Here is an 18,647-nt window from a genome sequence, read left to right as displayed (position 1 = left end):
AACAACTTGTGCTGTTTTTGGTTGTTCTAAAAAACCAGGAAAAGTTAAAGATGTCGATGTAAACCTCTTTTGTTTACCAAAAAAATATAAAAACAGATGTGACACAAAAAAAATCTGTGACCGCAGAGGGCGACGGTTCCATCTCTGAGGTTTGGTAGTAGACAGTGAAGCAGAGAAGAAGAGCTCTCCCAAGGGACCTTTACTCTCTCACTTAAACAGTGCATGGCTGAAGTTAGTGAGTAAATCACAGACTGTTTAAAACACACAAACCCTGAGGATGGAAGTCTTTCAACTTTCTGTGATTTACTCCCTAACTTCAGCCACCAGAGCGTGTCAGCGCACTGTTTAAAGGAGAGTAAAATTGGCATTTTGACTGAAAAAGCTACTAAATGATCTAAAAATCAGGCTGTATGTTTCACTCAAATAGAAAACAATGGGATGTTTACAGGCAGTGGGGCAGTGTGACATCATCAATCACATGATTTCAAGATGGCTCTAAAACTGTCCTATTTTTAAAAGGTAATAAATCAAATATGGTACATTGTAATGTGTTTTGTGTTAACCACTTTGTACTAAAAACAATGGAAGGTCTTATTAAATTAGCCTTGTCAGCCTGATATGAACATCTCTAACATTGTGTACGGCCAACACTGGACCATTTGGCTCCTAATTGTTCCTTTTGTTCTCGTCCATCTCGATCTGCATGAGGCTGAACCTCCTAAAAAAGGAACGGGCCGCAGAGCGTGGAGATAAAGAAAGATAACGAGGAGGACTAGAGCCCTGTAGGATTAGCAAAAGTGTGGATAACATCAAGTGAGAGTGAAAACGATGGAGTGAAAATGAGCTGATGATATTCTGTAAGTTCTCCTTGAGCTCCCAGAGGAGCCCGTCTGCAGGTAGCCTGAGGGAGACGCCGGCTTTCCTTCACGCTTCACCGAGTCTTTGTCATACCTGATGAATCCATTGACCGGCCCAGCCTGGTGCTTTGTCAATGTGCTGTGACTAATCCAGGAGGGGACACACTCTGGTTCTCACCCTAATTAAAAGAGGATTAGAATGGGATGGAAGCTCTGGACCTCGCCTTCCCAGTCCTTCCAGAATATTCATGCAGGCTGGAATTGTCTGTGTTTCTGTGGATGCCAGCACCTGAACTCCACCAAGCGTCTGTCGCTGGCGTGCTCCACGCTAACACCAAGACGGAGGCTTTACAAATTTGGATCAGTCCATAAAAAAAAACAAAAAAAAACTAAACTAAAACCAGCACAGTAGCATTTCACCAACTGGAGCGTACATATGGTGTGCAGCGTGAATCTGCTCCAATGTTGTATTTCATTACTGATTTTAAAATCTAATCCTAGAGGCTTTATTGTCATGTTGTGTAGGGATATGTAAAGTGATTCCGTTTACAGTGGCTGCTTTGTTCCTGTCACAGCAGCCTGGTTATTTTTAGCTGAATCAGCTGAATCAATCTTTCTCTCTTCAGTGGACAGGGTTAGAGAATATTACACTTTAGGGGGCTTCTCTACTTTAATACATCTACTTCTGTGACTGATTACAGTTTGTTACATTTTTAAAAAAAAGGATTAAATGGATCATTAGACATGATTTCAATCCCAAGTCTGTTTCTGGACTGAGATCTCAAGGCCCAATGATGGGATTCTGATGTTTCTGATATTATTCAACAGATTTTTGGAAATGTCAGAGGCTGAGCCCATGTTTTAAACCAGACATAAGCAACTGGTGGCCTCTGGGCCAGATGTGGCCCTCGCTCTAGTTTTATGTGGCCCCCAAAGTAAACGTACAAATTGACAACTAAAATACACAAAAAGACAAGATACAAAAAATGACTCCACAAACCCACAGTACTAACAAACAAGAAAAAAACAACAACATAAAAACACAAAAAATACTCCATTAAATGCAAAATGACAACACAAATACTTAATATGACTCCAAAAAAAGATATATTGTTTCCTGTGTTAATGCTCAGATTGGTTATTATGTTAAATCTCGACATGAATGTTGATAATGGAGCCGTTTGATTAAACAAACACATTTTCGTGGCCCCGCTGTGTGGAAGTTACCCACCTCTGTTTTAAACCAAACACTCAACACCAGGGATGTCAAATTCATTTAGTTCAGTGTCCAAATACAGACCAGTTTAATCTCAAGTGGGCCGCAGATTTAAGACAATTTCATCCTTATTTTGCCCTAGTTTTCATTGCAATAAGTAACAAATATCAGCCTCAGTATCAGGATCAGGATCTTTACTTACCGGTAAATTTTTGTGATTTTGTGACCCATTTGTGTTTAAATTGGGGAAATTGGTGCAGGATTATTTGAAGACGTTTTCAGTACTTTGGAAAAATTGGGAGGTCTTCCAACAATTTCAGATAAAAAATGACTGATATCACTTGATATAAGTGTACGAAAACTGTAATTGAACTGTAATTTGTGTATTTAAATGAACTGAGATAGTCATAGGATAATAATTTACACAATAATTCATGTTTACCTTTCTCCTGTAGGCCAAATTAGATGCTCTAAAGCAGGGGTGTCAATTTAATTTTAGTTCAGGGGCCAAATGCAGATCAGTTCGATCACAAGTGGGCTACAGGTTTTAGGCGGGAAAATAAACAATTAATGTGGCCAAATTTGCACTTCCAGTTATAAATTAGACAAAGTATGGAAGGCATCAATAATATCTAAGCAATAAGTGACAGATACTTAAATGTCCTTTGATTTTTTTTTTTTATTTTTTTTTAGACCAATTTTTATTGAATTTGAAGAGATTTTGCCGAATAATTTGAGAAAAAATTGCAGGATTTTTTGGAGAATTTTAGAGTTCTTTAAACAACAATTTACAACTGAATTATTTGGTAATTTACACAATTCATGATTCATGTTTCCTGTCATTTTCACTTTATCCACCGGGCTGAATTGGATGCTCTAAAGGGCCGGATTTGGCCCCTGGGCCTTATTTTGACAATGGGGTGTACATTGACTGGCTAAAAACATGTGACCTATCTGATCTGAGGGTCACATGATCAATTTTTATATCAACATTTATTAATAACAATGACTAACCTGAGAGTTAACACAAGAATTTTTTTGGAGTTCATCTGAGGGTGGCCATTATTTCCTGATATTTTAATGTATTTTTGTTTTTGTTTCGATATATTCTTCTGTCATATGGGCCATTACTACAACACTGGACTATATATTATCGCTCTAACTTCTAGGATTTATTCTATGTGTGCTGTACTACGACGCTGGTTAACTTTTTACCACGTAAAGCGATAGGATTAGATCGAAGTGAGTATAAAAGCCCCGCCTCCTGACCAATCAGTTCTCTTGGAAAACGACCTGTTCATTGTTAGAAGATTTTGATTGCTGCAAATCTTCTGGAGCCATTTTGTGTGTCATTTGTGTAATTTTGTTGTCATTCAATGTATTTTTTTTTTTTGTCATTTTGTTTATTTTTTGTGTTTTCTGAGTTGTTTTAAGTGTTTACTTTGGGGGCCACACAAATTTTGACTGAGGGCCCATGTCAGCTCTACATATAAATATTAATTTAATCCTGTAGATAGCGCTGTGGTGTAAGTTTAGCACTTCTGCGTCACAGAAACAAGGGTTTGATTCTTAATTTAGACCTTTCTGTGTGGAGTTTATTTCACAAGCTCTAACTTACAATGAACACACCTCACTTCTCACATCAATAGGCATTACAAAATAAAAGTCATGGAAATGGGAAACAACAATAGAAATCCTTACAATAGCCTTTCAGTTTTTGAATTTTTATGTAAATTTGATTATTGTTGAAAATCCTCCGTCTCCTTTGATGTTTCACTGAAGCTGAAATCAGCTCTCAAACAATTCTACAGCTGCGTGCTACAAATAGTTAACCTACAAATAGCTATAGCTAAGTTTAGTGAGTTAGAAACACAGGCCTTTCAGCTTCTGCCACAGGCTGTAATAGCACAGACTTGGAATGCAGGGACACGCATACATGTATAAACCATCATATAGGATGCAAATCTCCAAACATACGCATACACTTTATTTGAACACACACACGTACACTTGGGCAGATTTATTTCTTCTTCAAAACATTTTTAATTTTAATTTTTACAATTAATATTTCAGCTGGAGATATTTCTTTAATCAGAAAAACACAGTGTGTGCCTCATAGATCAATACATCAAAGATCATTTGCACAGAAATGATATTGAAACTACTGCTCATACATTTGTTTTCTTCTCTTTTTATTGACATTGTCATAAAAGTTTCGTGCATTGCATTGTGGGATATGGAGTCCTGTAGATAGATGCATAGAAGTGTTTTTATATGTCATTCTTACTGGGATTTCTTGTATTTTTTTTGGCAGATGTGGAGGACAGTGATTGGTTCTTTATCCTTTACCACAAGACATTATTAAACTGACATTAATTAGACTGTAGCTAACTGGTAAATATCCAAGTGTGCTCAACTTTTACTGTTCAAGCACCTGCATCTTTATGCCACTTTTGACATTTGAATAAGGGAATTCCAGTGCAACATTTCCAGTGAAAGCATGGAAATGTTTAGGTTTCAGAAAAATTACAAAAAAGTTTCAGTTTTTCATAATCCTGAAGAAAAAGGGAGTGTTAGAGCTGTAATAACTAGAAAGGAATCACACTGATTTAAGTTCATATTTTAATTTAATTTCAAAATTAGTCAGTGCATTTTTATTTTGCTAGAAAACTGGTTCCATAATCTCTTTAGGATTTGTACTCATAACTCTGTTACATCTACAGTAGTGCTACTGGGATCAGTTTCTATTCTGGCAAAATACGTCCTATTTTTTGTATAGTTTTTTTAATTTAATTAACAAAATAACAATTCCCCATTAAAACACACAAACTGCAAGGGAATGATTGAATGCACGAATAATATTATACACAAATAATAATAAACACAACCTGGGATGAGGGAACACTTTATGGCAGTGTTTTTCAACCTCAGGGCTGGAATTCATTTGGGGTCACCTGAAATGTCTAGTGAATAATTTTAAAAAAAACAACAACAAAAAATCTGATTAAAATAAATTTTTTGTATTTTTTTAGATTAATATATTATTTTTCGAAATAAAACACCACAGACAATCTCAAGCAACTGTATTATATACTTTTACTTCCTCAAACATAAATCTAGTAAAAAATTTAATTAAAATAAAAAACTATCACTATAGTGCTACTTCACACTATATCAACATGATCAAAAAGTAATGTTTTAGAAAAAAAAAAATGATATGGGGTCGTCAGAAATTTGTGATCACGGCCCAAAAAAGGTTGGGAACCATTGCTTTATTATTTATTTATTTTTATTTTATTTTTTTAATGTTTATACAGTTGGCAATGATCTAATTGTACTTGTGTAAATTTGCTGAAGGAGGATTCACATTACTAAACACATATAATTAATGTTTGTTTGAGGTTACAATTAAAAGTCCTGCTGCGTCACTGCGCTTTTAAGACTAAAAACAGGGTGTGGTTGCCAAGTTGGGTAGTTCCCCGCTTTTTGATTGCGTTTTTGCTCGTTGTTTAAAAGCAATCTAAAGTTAAAAAATATAAACATGGCTTCCGGTGTAAATACTTGTAAATAGTAAGCTGCCTTTGAGACGTTTTTAATGAGTTTGAACACTTTGAACGCAGGTGATGATTGACCCAACCTGGCAACCCCGATGGCACACAGCCTGCCTGTGTTTGGGTGTACACACTTCACTGTGACGGGCTACTACTGCTGTTTAAAGGCTCTATTCTACACATTTCTGATTTTATTGTATTGCTCTTTTCTTCACCATGCATGCTGAAAGTGAAGATACAGCGATGAAACCGAGCGAAAGACGTGAACGTCAAACGGGTAAAAGTATAAAAGTAGCTTCTTTTTTTTGGATCATGTTCGTGATATAAACAAGGTCCAGAGGTGGAACCGGAGTCAAATCAGTTTGAAGTCGTTTAGTTAAGCCAACATTCTTTGTTTTTAAATGTTCTAACCATATATTGTTTCTATTTAGTCTTAATTTTTTTAGCACAAGATGGATATTTTGGTAGCTAACGGAGCGGCTAATGCCCAGCGCGAGCTAAAAGTAAAGTGTTAGCTAGTGGTTGTTGAAGCTAAAGCTCACCAACAACACCACGTTCACCTCGTGCAACAATCCATAATATTGAAGCTCATTTTACGAATCATCTACAGTTGTTACACACGGCCCACATGTTGCTTCTCAACATGTGGGCCGTGGTCCTGGGGTCCGCCCACTATCCTATCAGCGGCTTTAAAGACCTTATGTTGACAGTTTCACTGGTTAAAGTTGCTTATTTTATTCATTTTGAGTATATGAATTTGTGCTAATGGACAGTATATATCATGTTTATATCAATGTTCTCATGATATATTTTAGTCGATTTATCAGCTATTAACTGATTTATCAATTTTTAAAAACCCTGATATTGTTATCGGCAAAAAATACCATATTGATCGGGCTCTGATTAACGAGATTATGAAATGATTTTTTTTATTATTGCGACAGCGTATTAGGCAACTTTAAAATAAAAAAAGAGGAAAAAAAATGTTTATTTGTACAGTTACGGTATGGACAACCCCCAGTGCTATTAGTACGTTTACTAAAGTACACCTATGCAGTGTACTGTTAGGGTTTTTTTACAAGATTAAAGTCATAATTTTGCAAAATTAACGTTGTAATATTTTGAGAATAAATTCACAATATTACGAGAATAAAGTCTCAATTTTATGAGAATAAGTCTTAATATTGCAAGATTAAAGTCGTACTATTTCAAGAATAAGGTTGTAATTTTAAGAGAATAAAGTTGTATCTTAATAAAATAGTTTTTTATTAGATCAAAGTCATAATATTTCAAGATTCAAGTTTCAATTTTTTTAGAATAGTTGTAATTTTATGGAAATAAGTTTGTAGTATGGTAAAATCGTGATATTATGAGATTAAAGGCGCAATATTTTGAGAATAAAGTCCTAAGATAATAAAGTTGTATCTTAATAAAATAGTTATAAAATCTGGGATTAATTTGTGAAGCTGCTCAGTTCATTATTTTTACGTGAATTCTCACTTGGTACTCGGCTGATTCCCACATGTGTACGCTTTACTCCACTGTGTCACCTGATGACATGCTGACCAATCACTGACTCTGTCTGTAGGTCCAGACAAACATGCTTTTCATGATGCTGAAGGTACGAGTCTCAGCATGAGCTCCAAACATTGGTAGTGATGTGAATGTAACCAGATGCTGAACCTTCCTGACGCCACATTACATTTAACAAACAGGAAGTGGAAGCTAATGGAATGGAGTGTTTGCATCGTCCAGTGTGTGCCACAGAATCATATATTAACCACTGATTGTGCATTAGTGTGTGTTATTTTATTAAAAAGCTTTATTTATTTCATCTTTTTCTTCCAGTTGTGATAGAGAACGCAGACGCTGACATCGGAGTGTGTGGATGGCTCCTGGTCATCTTCTCTCTGCTCCTCATGCTGGTCACGCTGCCCATTTCCATATGGATGTGCATTAAGGTCAGTTTACTGTGCAGATAAAAGTCTAAACTATCACATTGTTCCCTTAAAGTCTGAATTAGTGCAGTGCAATATAACGACAGGGTTGGGGTCAATTACATCTTTTAGTTACAATTATGTTTTCAATTACAATTAATCACAATTACTGAGACTGAAATAAATAATCAAATAAAAGTTAACCTTCCTCTTGTGTTAGCTTTCTGTTAGCATCTCTAATGCTAACGGATCCTAAATCAGCTGTAAAATACACTAAAAACAAACATATATCATCTAATTTCTTTCCTATCTAATCTTTACCTTGTTAGGCTCCCTAATAATTGATAATATAGGTGTTATAGATTTTTGGTATGGGCGTCTGAGCCTTTATTTTTTGAAGAGTATAGCCTGAGATTTAAACATTTTTTAAATGGTAAAATGTGGGAAAGCGTGATATGAAACATATTTTAATAATTATAAACCACAGTACATATACACGGTTCCCCAGTTTTGCGTTATATTATAATTGACATTTTTTATAGAATTTTCATCGCAATTACAAGTCAATTATCTAAACTTAATTACAATGTAATTACGATTACAACAGCAAGAGATTTTTAAAATTACAGTTACAATTCTCATTACAACATAATTCTAATTAATTATGGATTATGGGATTACAATTGCAATTGACCCTAACCCTGTATCATGATATATGTCATAGTGTAATATAAAAAGATCTACCATACGACATGACCCTCTATTGTGTATAGCGCTATTTTTAGTCATGCACCCAAAATTTAGCCTCCAAAATTTTTTATCCAAAAATTGCTCAAAAGTGAAATAAAAGTGCATTTTTGGTTGAACTTTCTGTGTTTCAATCCATCTGAGAAGGGCTGGCTTTAGGTCATTCGGTGCCCTACGCAAGAGTGGACTTTGCCCCCTCCCAATAAAAATGAATACATCTAAAAAATGTTGTTTAAACACACTGTGTACACATTATTATTTATTTTAAATATCCAGACAAAACAATGCAATTCTGTGACACATCAAACCATATAATTCCCTGAGGGAACAACAACAACAATGGTGCAAAATCCAAAAGCAATGCAAAACAGAGCAATCAAAAGTTAAAATAAAATGTTTGGTTTTACTAGTCAGTAACACAATACTTAAAACGAAAGAACACAATGTGCAAACAACACAATAGAATTATATAGAATAGAACAAGAATTACTACATTTGCAAAAAAGGCAATGCAATGAGGGAGGTAAAATAAATAAAAGAAAATTCAATAAAATAGCATAAATATGGGCAGAAGATTAATAGGCATTAATATTTCATTAAGAGAAAACATGGTCTGTGATTGAAAGGGTATGTTTCACATTTATTATACATTTTTAAATTATTATTATTATTATTATTATTATTATTATTATTATTATTATTAATTTTAAAAAAAAATTGGGGGGAGGCCCTGCATCTGAGCACTAAAGCCTCTCCTAAGCAGAGGTTGAGACGGAGTAAAAACAAAGAAAAGTTTACTCTCAGGTTAGATTTATTCAATTCATCTTTATTTATATAGCGCAAATTACAACAATAGTCATAGTGCTATCAAAATATGAAATTCTTAAGATACAAGTTGGGATGAACTACGGCCGGGCCCATGGAACATCTCCCTGTGCTGAATAGCACGTACCATGTTCTCGAGAATTCGGTCAAATGACTTGGTTCCACTTTGTAAAAAAACGTCTCCAAGAGGCTCAAATTATAGCCAGATTCAACGAGCTTTAACGGAGGAGTAAATAATAATTTCGTTCAGAGGAAATGAGCAAAAATAAAGTGAAGTGACTTTGACCTGAACTAAATCATGAAAAAATGTTTAAAAACTGAGTTATCTGCTTTCACAAATTAACTTGTATTCTTTTTCTCTTTTCATTGCTGAAAATGAGATTTTTGATTGACTTTACTTTTTTGTTTTTGTGGTTCAACTATGAAAGATAATGAGTAAAGTATTGAAAGTATACGTCCGCTGGTGGTTTATCTGGTTTCTCTGCTCCTAGCCCCACATAGTCCCAGACTTTCATTGGTGACCAGTTTATCTGGCGTCGTTTTCATTTAGCGTCGGTAGTTTTCACAGGAACAGCAGAAGAAACGGTAGAGCTGTTAAAAGTGTTGGTGTGTGAGTAGTGTGCAGAGCTCTGGTCATGAATGTAATCAGCTAATGGACGAGAAAGACATAAAACTGATTTATTTGTTTGACTTTTCCAGATCGTGAAGGAGTACGAGCGAGCCATCATTTTCCGCCTTGGCCGTATTTTACGAGGAGGAGCGAAAGGACCAGGTCAGATACTGTTTATTTTTACCATCTATCCTCAAAATTGTGTTTGAAAAAAGGAAAAAACACACATGAACATATACAGATACTGAGTCACATGACCATGTCCTGGCTAGTCCTTCAGCTCTAATGCCTTTAACTTAGTTAGGGAATGATTTATTATTGATTGTAATATCTAATCTAATCATCAGCCATGACAACACAGAGGCTTAAAGAGCAGGGCTGAGATTAACCATGCTCAGTGTCACTATAAAATACAGCGTCGAGCCTTCTGGCGTTTGTAAAACCAGTCCGTTGATGGTGGTAGGATCAGTCATGTTTTATGTGAAAATTAAAATTGAGCCGGAAACGAAATTTGAAATTAGCAAAACGCACGACTATGTTAAAGCTACTCATCACGGGCAATTTAAGCAACTATAGTCATTGAAGTTGTGTTCAATGTAACAACACTTCTATGCATCCGTCTACAGCAGTGTTTCTCAAATGGGGGTATGTGTACCCCTGTGGGTACACGATAGCACTACAGGGGGTACTTGAGAGAGAGAGAGAGAGAGAGGATAATTAACAAATAAAGCGTCAGTCTTGGTCCCACGCCAGGCATGAGAGGTCCAGAAATTATTAAAAAAAACTATACAAATAAATCTATTCAGGAGCCACTAAATCAGTGTTTTTCAACCTTGAGGTTGCCTGGAGTTTAAATGAGGTTGTCTGAATTAATGTGTCTGTGTGACATTTTACATCAGAAAACTTAACCCAGAATTGCTTTATTGGAATTAAAATTATCAAGATTTATATCGTATATCTCCATTTTGAGAAAAAAAAAAAAAATATATATATATATGAGATATGAGTTTTGGTCCATATCGGCCAGCCCTAATCACAACCCGTATGGTCAGGAACCCTCAAGGATTCCTGACTTCTTCTTCATTTACATTTGGGATTCTTTTTCTAAATATAAACACACACTGTTAGATGACACTTTAAATGTTTACATTCCATAATTGTTGGTGGGCAGCTGTTCACATAGACCACATGTCAAACTCAAGGCCCGGGGGTCAAATCCAGCAACATCCAATTCAGCCCACTGGAAAAAAGTAAAAATGGAAGAGAAAACATGAATTATTGCATAAATGACCAGATATTTAAGTTGTCGCAGTTTTTGCCTTTCCAAATACACACATTTAATAAAATGATCCAGATGTAAACATTGTTGTTTTGTGCTTATACCACACAAGTGCAGTCTTTTTGTAAATTGTGGAAATAACAAAATTTTTCTGAATTCCAACATTTTCCCACAAAACTCTCCTAAATTACTAAAAAATGGTCACACAGTCAAGGATTTTTAAAGTGTTGATCTTTCATCAGTTATACTGTACGTGGACGTGAAAACAAGGGCACATTAGTGCACTTTATTTCTAACTAATCTGTGTCCCATGTGAGCTCAGACTGCACTGGATTTGGATTTGAGTTGGACACCCCTGCCATAGAGGATCTGCTGTCTCCTAATTTAGGAATGCCATGGCTGTTTATTATCTGCTGCTCAGATACAGTTCTTATTCTTTGGATGTTTAGGATTTCAGTCCCAGGTCAGAGTGAAGCCTTGTTTGTGACTCTGTGGTCTCAGAAAAACACTGTTTCCTCTCCGTCTCTGGACCAAAATAAAAGCATGTCTTATGTTAACAGCTGTGAGGAAAGACATTGAAAATGTCAGTAACAAAAAAAGAGAAGGATATGGTGAGAAATGTGTGTACGTTGTGGTTTTCTTTCCTGGCCCTCCCCCTCCTTCCTGTTTCCTGATTGGCTGGATGTCAAAAAGCCAGAGTGGCCACAGTTGATTGTTTTCAGAAGAAGTTTGAGTAAAATAAACTCCCATGAGATGTGCTTTATGTTCATTTTTTATTTGTTTTCTAAAAACCAGGATGTAACCTCTGAAAATACTGAACAGGGCTGTGCTGTAAATGTCCCACTAACGTACTATACTCTACAAACTCAATGCGTATATACTGTCTAGTATATACTATAGTATGATTAGGATGATGAGCGTTCCCACTGAAGTATACTTCCAAGTTTCCCAAGATGCATCTGGAACCTCCGGCGTTAAAAACCTTGTTCACACTGAGGCTAAATATCTCTGTTGATTCACCACCTTTATTTTGAACGTTCTGAAAACATTTGAAGTGAGAAAGTGACAAAGTAGAACATCAACATGTGCTCATTGGATCCATAAAACTCACATAGACATATTTTGTGCTGACATTTCTGAGATTTTCAGAGATCCTCTATTGTGTTACTGACTAAACTTCCTGTTAACTTCAAAACAAGAGCCCTATTTACAAAAGATTTAAAAAAAACTAATGGAAGACAAGAAGAGATGCTTTTATTTTGAAAAGGGGATCTTTGATTTTTAGCTTGAAGCTGGTCCCAGGACCATTTTACATTCAGCTCCAAATGCATCATGGGACGTTTGAGTATGACTAGTGTGCCCACAGTGCCTATTTATAGAATGTCCCCATGTAGTATACATCCTGGTATTTTTCACATACTCAATTTATTCATACTATCTAATGCACGTGTGTCAAACTCAAGGCCCAGGGGCCAAATCCAGCCCTTTAGACCATCCTATTTGGAAAGTTAAAAAGACCAAAAAAACATAAATTATTGTCTAAATGACCAAATAAATCAGTTGTATTTATCTCACATATCTAATATTTGGAGGGTTGACATTTCTCCAGGCTTTTTTCACGACTGCAGTCATTTTACATCTGAAATTACTTCCAAGAACTACATTTTTCTGAAATTATTTGACAATTTCCCCCAAATTAAATACAAATTGGTCACAAAATCAATTGAAATTTAAGAGAGAGATTCCTGGAGAGTTGAGGGACTTCCCTTCTGACAGCGCAGGGTTAATAAAGCAGCTCATTCTCCATCTATTGATAAGTTTAGATGGTTAACCATGTATTACAGAGGCTGTTGAACATAATGAGTTCTGATAGCTGTAAGATATTTGTCAGATATTGAAACATTATAGCTCTAATTCATTGGAATTGTCAGAATCGTCTTCATTTCAACCACTGAACAGATGGCTGAGATCTCTCCGTTTAAACGCACAATATCTTGACGGGGAACGCAGCCAGCGCGTGACAGGCTGGCTCAGTATTAATGTTTGCTAAATGATCGCACACCTAGCACATGTCTGTCTCACTCAGGCCCCGGCCGTCGCCGTCGCCGCCGCATTGTTTGAGGTGCTAATGCGACGGCAGCGACTGGAAGCCAGCTTTGCTGGGTTGTCAGCACAGCTGCAGACTTATGAAAGGAAAGCGGGCTTTGGCCTGCTGCCAGGCTTTGATTCATCCTGGTGTTCCCAAACATCGCAGAAGAACACTTCTCATTATTGTGTTTACCAGGGCTTTAGTCCTCCTTTCAAACTATTTGCATTCTTCTAATTCCGCAGGCTTGTTCTTCATCTTACCGTGCACTGACAGCTTCATTAATGTGGACATGCGCACCATCAGCTTTGACATCCCTCCTCAAGAGGTATGAACACACACACACACACACACACACACACACACACACACACACACACACAAACTTTTTAAATTAGCATCTCCTGAACAAAAAGCAATGTAAATGCTGTGAGCTTAGCCCACTTTGCCTGAGGATTGTAAGAGAAACATTAAAGTCAAAATGAAAGTGAACATCAAAGGAAACTAAAGTAGAATTTTAAATGTTATATACTGTATAATGCTGACATTTTTTAAATATGCGAGCTAAAAGTAGCTACTGTGTTTCAGATTGTAAAGTTTATTACAACAAAGCCTGAACATATGAAGTTACTGTAGATGAAACCACACACACCCTAAAAGCTCCTATAAACACTTTCTCTGCATTTGTAATGACTCCAATTTTTCCTTTCATAATTGATCTAATTCACTTTCAGTGTTGACCCATTGCAACTTCGTTGACACATTTTAATTCTGTTTTATTTCAAACCAAACATGCCTAATGCGCTTAATGTAATAAACTAACGTGATTATTTTTCATATTGAAACACAGCAAAAACGCATGGAAACAAACACGCTGAGATCACGCCAGTCGTTAGCTACACATGCTAAAGCTAACATTAGCCCACCTATTGTAGAGTGAAAAATATTGTGATATTGTCCCAAAACATGAAGGTCAGGGTTTAATGATAGGGCCCGAGATTCCTAATGTGTGAATATTAACAGGTCCTGACCAAAGACTCAGTGACGGTCAGCGTTGACGGCGTGGTGTACTACAGAGTCCAGAACGCCATCCTGGCCGTGGCCAACATCACCAACGCTGACGCTGCCACTCGTCTCCTGGCCCAGACCACGCTGAGAAACGTCCTGGGAACCAAGAGTCTGGCAGAGATCCTGTCTGACCGAGAGGAGATCGCACACAGCATGCAGGTAAAGACAGCAGGCTCCGCCCACCAGCACCACCTGTTCTCATCTACTCCAACACATCCACTCTGTAACAGACCCACCACGCTCCACACAGCTCTACAAGCAAATCTCATTTGTACACAAAACATTTAAACGTTTGTTTTTCAGTCTGAGGGAGGGTAAACACAGCCGTTCGCGGCCCACCCATCTGTCCATGTGGGACCGCTCTGGTCTTTCTCATTCAACATACACAGGAGTGGAGAATAGGAAAAGTACAGAATCCAATAATCTGGGTTTTACCGCTCGACATCCCGTCAATATCAATACGTAAAGCTCTAGAAACTAATGGAACACTGACATTATAGTTTGATGTTTCAATCCATTAAACGCTTTAGAGTGAGTGAATGTGGACTTTATTTATAAATTAGAGGAACTAATTATTACTGTCATCAAAAAAGAAAGTCAAAATACCTTAAAGGGATCTTCCACTGATTTTACAAGTTTGGCCTAAATCCTTTTACTGTCTTTTTAGATCATTTAGCAACTTTTTTAGATCATTTCGTATCTTTTCAGATCATTTAGCAGTTTTTTGGATCATTAAGAACTTTGTTTTAATTATTTAGCAGTTCAGAATACTTTGAAAAAACAAATATTGATGGAATGAACAAGTGATAACACACATTATAAAGACTCTCATTTTGTAAATAATGCGAATGAAACAGTATTTAGTGCCTCCTAAATGGATTTATTTCTATAGTTTTTATAATTTCCGGTCATTTCCCTCCTGGTGTGGAACCAAGACTGACCTTTGTATTTTCTAATCAAGATCATTTCCATCACCATTATTATCATGATCATTTTTAGCTAAAAATAAACAATATAGAACCACACATTTTTAATGCTGAAAATTGTTAGATATTGACTCTTAAGAATTTTAAGATGCAAGACACTGTTTTGTTGTTATTTATTGATGTTAATGTTCTTTTTTTTAAGTTGTCATTTACATGATCAAAATAAAAACAATGAAATTGTAGTTGACAATGAAGCAAAGAAGAAGAGCTCTCTTAATGCCTTAAACAGTGTGCTGACACACTCTGGTGGCTGAAGTTAGAGAGTAAATCAGTGACAGTTTAAGGGTTCCCACCCAAAAGGACTTCTACAGTTAAAGACACTGGGAGGGGGTCTCCCAGTGTCTGAGCCCATTTTTGCTTTTTTTTAACTCTTTTTCTACAACTCCATCAAACTCACCATATTTTAACCTTTTTTTTGCCATATTTTTCTCCTTTTAATGTATTTTTGCTACATTTCTCTCATTTCTGACACTTCTACATCACATTTTAATGACTTTTCTACACATTTTTTCCACTATCCAGACATGTTCAGCACTTATAAACCCTTTCTACCACTTTTACACCTAATGTCACATATGTTGACCCATTATTGTTACTTTTAACCTCTTTTCATCATATTTCAAGATTATTTTTGCCAATTTAACCACATTCACAATTTGTCATGCCCATTATTTGCCAGTTTAAACTAATTGTTCCAATATTAACACTTTGAACCCTTTTTACCACTTTTTCTGTCTGTTTTTATCCACTCTAATTTACAACTTTTAACCACTTTCTGTGTTTTTGCTCCAATAATTCATTTAAAAGGGTTTTCCATTTGAATTTTTTTACTCACATCTGACTGAGGGATGAGCAGCTGCTGTCATTTCAGCAGTGAGAAAGACATCTTTACCTCCATCTGCTGGACATGGACATGAACTACAGGAGAGTGCGTGTTTGTGATGGTGGCAGAATGTTGTCGAGCACTGTTGGACTCCTGAGGGGTATTCCGTAAAGGCGGGTTAACAAACTCTGAGTCTATCCATAAACTCTGGGTCAACATACCCCGCGATGGGAAACTCTGGGTATCGGATTCCATTAAAGCTGGTATGAAGTGGGTTAATCAACCCTGAGTATGTAAACCTTGGGTTACTGACGTGCACGCGCACGACAAAAAGCCATCATCAATGGATCAGAGATTTAATCGAGCTGCCATGGCAACCAAACGGAAAATAGTAATTTATTCACCCTAATGGGTGAAATAAGTCAGTGTTTGAGGAATATGATCCTGTTCTAAAGGTGTGTTCAGTCTTCAGTGACTATAGTGGCTTAAATCACCCGTAATTAGTCACACTTTTTGGTCACTTCATCACTTTATTGCTTCAGTGACGTGACGAGCGGTGAATAATATGAATAAAATGTGTTTGAGGAGACGTGGCAACAGCATAGGATGTCTGCATAGAGAGTCCTCCTGTTACACTGGATATAAACACAGTAAATGCCGCTTGATATTGCATCATTTATATTGATTTTTTTATGTAAAATTGTCGCCAGAGTCATCTCTACGTCCTAAAAAATGTCATAAAAAACACTGAAGCGGGACGCGAACCCGCGACCCATCACTTCCAAGCGCTGTCACACTTCACTGCCCCATCATAACTTCGAAGACGCATGATCTACAGATTTAACTGTATAACAATATAAAACAACAATTGAGCCTTAAAAGTGGATTTATTTAAATGATCATCTCCTCCTTTATATTATCCACAGGTTTGTATTCAGTGAACTTTACTACAGACGTCAGTAGATGATTTAATGTAGATCAACCTCTCAGTGTGTTTCACTTAATGATCTACATCTACAATGTTAGAAAGAAAATTACAGTTTGATAAAAAAATAAATAAACATAAATCAACACAACATTAGTAATGATGTGAACACGTCTGTGGTGTGTGATGTTACTAATGTGTTTCAGAGAAAAGTGTTAAGGTTCATTAAAGTGTTCAGAAATGGTGTTCAGGTGGGCGGAGCCAGGTAGAAACCCAGGGTTTCTTTGATAAAACCTGCCACTGACCAGGTTTAGTTCACGAACAATGTTACCATGGTAACATACTCAGAGAAGAACATACCTCACTTTTTGGAATGGGATACTCAGAATTTCCCTCATTTGAGCCTGAACATACTCAGAGTTTGAACATAACACGCTTTATGGAATACCACTCTGGTGAATAACCATGACCTTGTTGTTTGTTGGACCAATCAGAGCACTCTGGACGACGCCACTGATGACTGGGGTATAAAGGTTGGTCGTGTGGAGATCAAAGACGTGAAGCTTCCTCTACAGCTGCAGAGAGCCATGGCTGCTGAGGCTGAGGCTTCCAGGGAGGCCAGAGCTAAGGTAGGACCAGGACCAGGACCAGGTCTACTTTAATCTGCTGTGATGATTATTAACTCTAACTCTCTGTCCTCTTGTAGGTGATCGCAGCTGAAGGAGAGATGAAGGCGTCCCGTGCCCTGAAGGAGGCGTCGCTGGTAATCGCTGAGTCACCATCTGCTCTACAGCTGCGCTACCTGCAGACGCTCAACACCATCGCAGCTGAGAAGAACTCCACCATCATCTTCCCCCTGCCTCTGGAGATGATGCAGAGCTTCCTCAAACGCTAGGAGACACACACACACCTATACACACACACACACACATACACGCTACTCTACACAAGTTTTTGTTCAATATTTTTGCCAAATGTATTGCTTTGATGTCAGGTTTTACTGCAACTTTATAATACAGTGCCTACACACACACACACACACACCTTGCTTTCCCTTCGTTGTTGTCCTGTTGTCGGTCTCTCTGACTGTCATCGAGTAGCCAAGCACCACCGCAGTTACCAGTTCAGTGGTTGCTGTGGTAACGATGGCGTCTCCGTGCCTGATCGTTGCATACGCGTGTCTCTCATTTAAGTGCCTTTGAGCAAACGCATGTTCGGTGCCAAAGTAGCCGGAGATTCTGACGAGTGTTAGTTACAGAGAGCCGAGTACACAAGGACACGTGCACACTCTCCTGCTGCCTTTGATGGTTGGAGCTCCTCCTCCTCCTCTTTCCTTTGATCTTTTCAGATCAAAGGAAGATCTCCTACTGAACTTTAACTACAGCTTTAACTAATGTCCTGTACCTCAGAGGCTCCTCCTCTCTCTGAGATCATCAAGTATAAAACAAAGTATAGAGTTTGCATGTTCTCATATATCAAAGTAATGAGAGTGTATTCCATGTTAAAGTGTTTCTATGTTCTGTTACATTATGAAGCTGCCTGTAGTCAGGTGTAGCAAAGTGATTATTAAATGTTATAAAGGATTTACTAACATTACACTAAAAGGACTAACACACGTATTATTATTATTGTTACAAGCTTCCTGTTGGACAAATCACTTGCTGTATGTGATGTTTTCCTTTGATAACATGAATAAAGATGTCCAATAAGTATGTTTGTTTCCAATATTCCCTTAAT

General features: G+C 37.0%; 1 protein-coding gene across 2 annotated transcripts; it reads left to right on the top strand.

Moving 5' to 3' along the window:
* The first annotated feature begins 5,711 nt into the window (after positions 1 to 5,711).
* stom (stomatin) lies at positions 5,712 to 18,622 on the top strand. Of its 2 annotated transcripts, XM_028462182.1 has the most exons (8): positions 5,712 to 5,901; positions 7,213 to 7,245; positions 7,473 to 7,585; positions 9,833 to 9,905; positions 13,354 to 13,436; positions 14,132 to 14,335; positions 17,405 to 17,539; positions 17,617 to 18,622. In XM_028462182.1, exons 1-8 carry the CDS (start codon positions 5,841 to 5,843, stop codon positions 17,803 to 17,805), a joined length of 891 nt encoding a protein of 296 aa, XP_028317983.1. In that variant the 5' UTR covers positions 5,712 to 5,840; the 3' UTR covers positions 17,806 to 18,622. The 2 variants fall into 2 exon arrangements, with proteins under 2 accessions (XP_028317983.1, XP_028317984.1); XM_028462183.1 differs by lacking the exon at positions 7,213 to 7,245 and having other exon boundaries at positions 5,713 to 5,901.
* The last annotated feature ends 25 nt before the right edge of the window (positions 18,623 to 18,647 follow it).

The sequence above is a fragment of the Gouania willdenowi genome, chromosome 12 (assembly GCF_900634775.1).
Source record: "Gouania willdenowi chromosome 12, fGouWil2.1, whole genome shotgun sequence".
In the NCBI taxonomy this organism is placed as follows: Eukaryota; Metazoa; Chordata; class Actinopteri; order Blenniiformes; family Gobiesocidae; genus Gouania; species Gouania willdenowi.
Note: the sequence above shows the minus strand (reverse complement) of the source record. Positions and strands in the feature narration are given on the sequence as shown.

Excerpts from the sequence above, each read along its gene's own strand:
- stom (XM_028462182.1), top strand. The coding sequence starts at position 5,841 with ATGCATGCTGAAAGTGAAGATACAGCGATGAAACCGAGCGAAAGACGT. Across the intron at positions 14,336-17,404 it reads AGATCGCACACAGCATGCAG|AGCACTCTGGACGACGCCAC; the intron begins GTAAAGACAGCA and ends TGGACCAATCAG. Across the intron at positions 17,540-17,616 it reads CCAGGGAGGCCAGAGCTAAG|GTGATCGCAGCTGAAGGAGA; the intron begins GTAGGACCAGGA and ends GTCCTCTTGTAG.